Source organism: Fukomys damarensis, unplaced genomic scaffold (assembly GCF_012274545.1).
Source record: "Fukomys damarensis isolate Sample0158 unplaced genomic scaffold, DMR_v1.0_HiC HiC_scaffold_14, whole genome shotgun sequence".
NCBI lineage: Eukaryota > Metazoa > Chordata > Mammalia > Rodentia > Bathyergidae > Fukomys > Fukomys damarensis.
In genome coordinates, this window is record NW_022900926.1 from 21,728,419 (window position 1) to 21,735,777 (window position 7,359).

At 42.9% G+C, this 7,359-nt stretch overlaps 1 protein-coding gene and 1 long non-coding RNA gene across 4 annotated transcripts in view; one reads left to right on the plus strand and one right to left on the minus strand.

The window, feature by feature from the left end:
- The window catches only part of LOC104863891, a 48,294-nt gene that overhangs the window by 17,366 nt on the left and 23,569 nt on the right, over nt 1–7,359 (minus strand). For 2 of the 3 annotated variants that reach the window (XR_780709.2, XR_780708.2), the window contains exon 1: nt 6,878–7,041. The exons of the other annotated variant lie outside the window; for it this stretch is intronic. This is a non-coding gene — a long non-coding RNA (uncharacterized LOC104863891). Of the gene's footprint in view, nt 1–6,877; nt 7,042–7,359 lie in introns of those variants that run through there. 3 annotated transcript variants of the gene reach the window in all.
- Ifngr1 (interferon gamma receptor 1) overlaps nt 7,060–7,359 on the plus strand; it is a 24,844-nt gene continuing 24,544 nt past the window's right edge. The window contains exon 1 of the mRNA XM_010626582.3: nt 7,060–7,268. Within this exon, the coding sequence (XP_010624884.1) occupies nt 7,184–7,268 (85 nt within the window). The 5' untranslated portion in view covers nt 7,060–7,183. The remainder of the gene's footprint in view (nt 7,269–7,359) is intronic.

Consider the following 7,359-nt stretch of genomic DNA (forward strand, 5'->3'; position numbering starts at 1 on the left):
TGGATTAAAGATCTAAATATTAAAACAGAAGCACTAAAGTTGCTGGAAGATATATTAGGCAGAACTCTTGAAGACATTGGCATTGGAAAAGACTTTATGAGCAAGTCCTCAGCAGCATGGGAACTAGCAGAAAGAATCAGCAACTGGGATCTCATCTTATTAAAAAGCTTCTGCACTGAAAAAGAAACCATCAACAGAACTAAGAGACAACCTACAATGTGGGAAAAAATTTTTACCAGCTGCCTCTCAGACAAAGGACTATTATCTAGAATATATAAAGAACTCAAAACAACCAGCCCCCCCCAAATATAAAGACCCAATTCAAAAATGGGCATCTGAGATGAACATTTCTCAGACAAAGAAGTAAAAGCAGCAAGTAAATATATGAAAAAATGTTCCACATCACTTGTCATTCGGGAGATGCAAATGAAAACAACACTGAGATTCCACCTCATCCCACAAAGAATCGCTGCTATCAAGAAATCACACAATAACAAATGTTGGCGGGGTTGTGGGGAGAAAGGAACCCTTCTCCACTGTCGGTGGGAGTGCAGACTGGTGCAACCACTATGGAAATCAATATGGAGATACCTCAAAGAGCTAGGTCTAGAGGTTCCATTTGACGCAGCCATCCCTCTGCTGGGTATCTTTCCAAAAGAATTAAAAGAATCATACCTCAGAGATATATGTGCACCAATGTTTATAGCAGCACAGTTTGTAATAGCTAAAACTTAGAAACTGGATAAAGAAGATGTGGTTTTTCTATAAAATGGAATACTACTCAGCCATAAAGAATGAGAAATTAGAGTCATTCATAGGAAAATGGATACATATTGAGGATATACTCCTAAGTGAAATAAATAAGTCACACATGTGTAAATACTGAATATTTTCTCTGGTTTGAAAAACTATAATAGTACACAAGATCCTAATGGGATAATTAAGAGTGTGAAATAGGAAGAAAAGGGCTAAAGGTGTAGGGAAAGTGGGAAGGGTAGGAGAAAGGAAATAAGGGAAACGAAAAAATATGAGAAAATGAAAGAATGGAAATAAAGAGTTTGTAAATGGGGAAGTTAAAAGGGCTAAAGGTGTAGGGAAAGTGGGAAGGGTAGGAGAAAGGAAATAAGGGAAACGAAAAATATGAGAAAATGAAAGAATGGAAATAAAGAGTTTGTAAATGGGGAAGTGGGGGGTGAAGAGAGGGCAGGGACAAGGGGAAAAAATGAGAACCAAGACCTGTCATGTAAAGGTACAGGATCCCAGTAATGAATATAACTGTATTATAGACCTAGATTGTACCAATACACTCAATAAAAAGAAAAAAATCTCTGCTAATATTTGAAATACATCAAAAATCCCAGGGTTCATTCATCACCACCATAATTTCCCTATGGCTTTGAACACACCTTTTTATCTACTGAATTGAACACAGTTATCATTCTCCCTCGAAGTGAACGATAGAATTCATTGAGCAGGTTCAATATGTCACACAAATAAGCACATTTTGTGACCCATTATGCATCACTGAAATGTGCTGCTGGTGGTAGTTGCTAATATTAATCTGTGTTTGTAGCCACTCTGCAGTGCAAGCAACACTACTCCACCTCCACCTCAGATCACTGGGCATTAGATTTTCAAAAAGGAGTGTGCAACCTAGATCCCTTACATGCACAACTCACAGTGGTGCTCACACTCCTATGAGAATCTAATGCCACCACTGATCGGACAGGAGATGGAGTTCAGGTGGCAATGCCAGTGATGGAGGGGCATCTGTACATACAGAAGACACTTTACTTGCTTGCCTGCCCACTACTCGCCTTCTGCTGTGCAGCCTGGTTCCTAGTGGGCCATAGTGGTATGTGGCCAAGAAGTTGAGGACACCTCGACTAAAGGATTGCTGTCTTTGGATAACTGCCATTAAGCAGGGGCTGGTCTGATATCATCAGATGTCAGCATTCAAGCTAAGAGAGATGTACAGCAAAAGAACAGATACTGCTTTATTTAGTACCAGTATGGTACTCTCTAAAGAGTCTCCAAACATCCCTAAATTCTCATCAGCGACTCAGTAATAAATTAATCCATCATAAATTTAACTATATCTGCTTCAATTCTGGATTTCATTATATGCTTGTTTTATTTGTTTATGTATTTATTCAATTAATGTTATAGAATGGCAGGCACTTGTCTAAGTGCAGGGCCCATAGCAGCTTGAAAAAATAAGTTCATTTTCTAGTAGAAAAGATACAAATGAAAACAATTTATCTGTGTGCTCGTATACATACACATACATATATGAAGTTCTTAAAATAAGTCCAATTTTATAACCTACCAACATAATTTATAATTAGATATCAAATGTACCATTCTGTATTCCTGGTGCTGTGTTTGGTAATGATTATCACAATTTTAGCAATTATTTGTGAAGAATATATATCATACATATATATTCCTATGTATACATATATACATATATATGCACATGTGTCTATATATAAATATATGTGATTTCCAATGAAATCTCCAGATGGTAATTAATGCTATAACAAAACAAAGTTAAGTATGGGACAGTGTGGAGGCACAGACACAGGTAAATTTAGGAAGGCAAGGGCACTGGCTATAATTTATAAAATAATCAAGAGAACCAAAAACTGTATGTTTCAGACACAAGTTTTCATGTTGTCTCCTTTAAAAGTTAACAGGAGAGATTCTATCCTGGGGAAAGGGGAAGGAAACACACAGAGCCGGAGGCCAAACGCACAGTGCACACTGCATACCCTGGGTCTGATTTCATTGGCTCATACTGTATTTGTGATTTATTTTACTTGTCTTGTTAATTTCTTCTAAGTCAAAGTGAATGTGGCCTTCAAAATGTAGCCCTGCTTCTGAGCAGCACTCCAGTGTACAGTTGGTTTTGGAACAATCTACTCCTCACCCTAAATTTGATTTCATGGTTTTAAAAATTCAACAATATACTATGATATTCTTTGGCCATTAGACATTGGAAATTTACAAGGAAAGCTGGCACACTGCTCATTTCCTTCTGTTCTGGCTTTACAAATTTTGTACATTGGGTTTAAAATATTTATATTTTATTGATCTTCATCCTACCTCTTAGCCTGTGATTCCCTTATCTTCCCACTTTATCAGGCCATAGCATAACTGTAACCTCCTTTAGAAATGATTTACTTACAAGTTTTACTATTAGGTCTCTATTTATGCTCCTTTCATCTTGTTGCTCTCCATGGGGACCACCACTACAATTTCTGATGCAGTTACAGATGAAATGCCTATTTGATGCCTGCTATGGTATACATCTAGATGTTCCTCTAAATCCCCAAGCATTGATAAGTGGGCTATTTGAAAGCTGATTCGATTATAGGGGTGATATAATTGACTTGCTACTAGGTAGGATCTGGTCAGAAGAGGTAGGTCCCTTGGAGTACGGCCTGGAAGGGTTTGTCTCCTTCCCTAATTCCTCCCATCATAATCTCTACTTTCCCAAAGACACACATGAGCAGCTATTGCTCTGCTATGCTCCTCTTCCATGCCATCCCGCCTTTAAACTATCAGATTATGGACTGAAACCTCTACAAACTGTAAGCCAAAACAAACTTTCCCTCCTTGCCAGATGTTAGGTATTATGTTCAAATGGTGAGAAAAATGACTAAGACAGACTTTGGTATCAGAGAGGTTGGATTGTTGCTGTGAATGCTGCCTGACCATCCATTTCAGAAGCCTTTGAAACTGGTTCACAGGAAGAGTTTTGAAAGATTTGGAGATGCTGGCTACAGAAGCAGTATTATAATACTATAAACTGAATGTGATGGGGGATTCTGGTTGGAGCCAGACCTGGTGGCTGATACAATGCAGCTGGTAAAAAGATATTTCATTTGGGAAGAAGGACTTCTGTAGCCCTTGGAATCCAGACCATGTGTGTTACACTCTTGCAGAAAATTTGTCTACATTTTGCTCATATCCTGAGACTCTGTAGGAAACTAACTTTAAGGGTGGTATTCTAGTTAATCTTGTGGAGTAAACATCAAGGTAGCTTAATGTTGGGGCAGCAGCATGGATTCTGTTAGGGACTTTTAGCCAGGTTTACACTGAAACTCAGAAGAGTCATCTGGATAGAGAGGGTCATCTGCGTGGTGCTGGTTTTACAGGTAAGCAGAATCCGAGAGTTGTGGGGTCAGGGAAGCTTCCACCCAGATTTCAGAAAAATCCCTAGGCAAGGCAGCGTGCCCCAAAGAAGGCAGTGCTTGATGCTTGAGTGTGAAGCCAAAAGAGCTGCGGAGGCCTTAGAAAGCTGAAGAAGCCAGGAACATGGAATGTCTGCTCAGGAAAGCTGCAGGCCATGAAGAGCAGAGCCAGCTCAAGAAAGAAGCCACAAGGGAAATCCAAGGTATTTGAAGCTTACATCTCACCATAGCTTCCCCATGTGTTAGATACAGAGCTACAGGATTTAATGTTAACCCTACTGGGTTTCAGCCTTGCTTTGGTCCACTTGCTTTCTATCCCCCTATTTTTTTCCTCTTGGAACAGGAATTTTTACCCTGTTCCATTGTATTTTAGCAATATTTAATGTCTTTTTTGTTTTTATAGTGCTCACAGATAAGAGTTTACCTAAAATTTTAGAGGAGAGTTTGGACAGACTTTTCAGCAATTCTGGACCTATAAAGATGTTGGCAACTCTAAGAGATGGACTTTGAAAATACACATTGCATAAAGGAAGTCTTTGGAAGGCTGAGGCAGAGCGCTATGGTTTATATTTAGATGTCCCCACAAAGCCTCAGGCACTCATAAGTGGGGTTTTTGGAAGGTGACTGGATTATGGGGCAGTATCGCCTACTTGCTGTTAGGCAGGGTCTGGCTGGAAGAAGTGGTTCACTGGGGGCACAGCCTGCAGAGTTTATCTCCTTCCCCAGTTCCTCTCTTCATGTTCTCTGCTTCCCCTCAGCTCTACAGCCCTGCTGGGAGCCAACAGACTATGGACTGAAATCTCTACAAACTGTGAGCCAAAATGAAACCTTTCCTCCCTTAAGTTGCATGTGTTGGATATTACATCCTAGCAATGAGAAAAATGACTAAGACAATGCCTATCTCCCTCAGTGGACTGTAAACTCCTTGAAGTCAGGGCCCACATCTGTCTCACCTCACATCTGTATCTCAGCACGGAGCCATATTAGACACACACATGATATTTAATGATTTGGTAAACACCTTTAGTATTCAAATGACTAGCACAGGGCTGTGATTGTGATGTTCACCCAAATCCTCCTTCAGGAACAGAAGACTTAGTTCCGTCTCCTCCCTACTACTCAGAGTACTGTTAGTAGACACCCTCTGCTGTCAGCTTTCTTTGGGGAATGCTCCCCCCATTAAAGAGAGTTCCAAATCATGCCCTGTTCCAGGGCCAGTTTGCATTCAGTGCCTAATCAGTGCTGGGCTTAAGGCCCAGCCCCTTTTACCAACTCAGCACAATTTCCTTGGGGCCATCCCAGTTTCAAAGTTCTGTGGGTCTCCTGAAAATGGTTGGGATGGTATCATGGATGAACTTCTGCTCTCCTTCCTCCATCTTCCTTTCACAAGAGTTTACTCCAAGACACCCCTAACAAATGCCTTGCACCTTAATCTTCACCTGAGTTCTGGGTACTACAAAAGCATTTACAAGCTGAATATTATGATCTATGGTAATCCATGCTCTCCTCACCAGCAACAATCAGTTATGTGCCCTTCCATCTGTAATGATTAGAAGGTGCCTTTCATGTAACAGACATCACAAGCAAAACAAAGGAAATATTATCTCCTAAGGTGGTCTAGATTCAGCTAAAGTCTTCCTAGTCAAGGTGTGTTCCTATAGCTGAGGGCATTGCCATTCCTGCGAACTTTGTCAGAAAGGCAAAACCTTATTTTCTAACCTGAATCAGACTTGCTGAGTCAAAGTACACATTTTCTCTAGATCCCTAAGGTTTACATGTATAGTAAGGTTTGAGGACTGAGATGATCTAGCTGAGAATTCCTCTCTAGTTTGGGCAATCTCTTCTTGTGGTTTTTGTTCTCTACAATTTTGCTTAAAGCTAGCACATTGTATTCCTTCACTCCACAAACACTAATTCAGTTTCAAACAAACATTTCAGCCGTGTAGTTACATTCTAAGCGAGAGATAGTAAAATCAAAGTACATATTTTAGGTGGGGAAAAATGGAAAGTGCTATGAAAAATAGGGCAGGGTTAAAAAGAGAATGGGGGAATGGGTTATGATTTAAACTATTAGCAAAAGACCGAGTTAAACATGGAAGCAGACCGAGTAGTCCACCATGTGCGGAATGGAGCACAGGCTCGGCAAGACCAGTGTGGCTGGAGGGAAGGGGAGCATGCCAACTAAAGACTCGCTATTCGACATTTCACTCCTAAAAAAGTAATGCAAGTAGTTTTCTCTCCAAGAACAAAGGCGTTCTTGGCCAAGCCCAATGGATTTGGGTTGTGGAAGCTTGCACAAGCCATTTCACGAGCTTAGATTCCTCCAACAAAACTGCCGGGATTGGAGAAGACCTTTAAGGGCTCTTTCTGTTCTAAAATCTCATGCTGAGATGCCTCCGTGCGACGTCCAGGCTGTGGACCAAAGTTCTGCAACCCCAGGACACTACACAGACAGGAAGAATTGCGGACGGGATGCCAAGCTGAAATAAAAGGCGATTCAACTTGGGACTCAGGTTTCTCACGTAGGCACTAGCCCAAATCTTAACCATAGACTGCGGCGTTCACTGCCTGTGACTCGCGTGAAGCAGCCCCTTCCCGAGTAAGCTCTGCCCGCCTCGCCTACTCTCGACCTCGGGCCTGGCCCCACTTCCCACTCCGCTCCCACACAGCCACTTTACCCTCTCACTCCCGGCTTCCCGTCGGGGTTTTAACTCCGTCCTCAGGTCCCGCCTTCCCGCGTCAGGCCCACTCAGGGTCTCCCTGGCTACTCCCTACCTCCAAGGCGAAGGGTTGGCCCCGCCTCCTCCCGGGGTTGGCCCACCCAGCCCTGCTTCGCAGCCACGCCCACCACACCTCCTCAGCCCCGCCTCGTGCCCTCAAAGAGTGCAGGCGGAACTGACGTAGGGTCAGGCCTGGGCTGTCAGGCCGTATGTGGCGCACCCTGCCGTCACTCTGAGCTGGGTCTAGGGGTCGAGGGTGCTGGCATGGCAGTCCTCGTCCTTCTGATCCTTCTTGTGCAGTCCGGAAGCAAAGCCGAGATGAGCACGGTGGAACCAGAGCCGTCCTCGGGTACTGTCGCTCGCGGCGGATCCGCGGCCGTGTGAGGTCGGGCGGGGACTGGAGGGGACCGCGGGAGCCGCCCCAGCTGGGAAACCCCGCC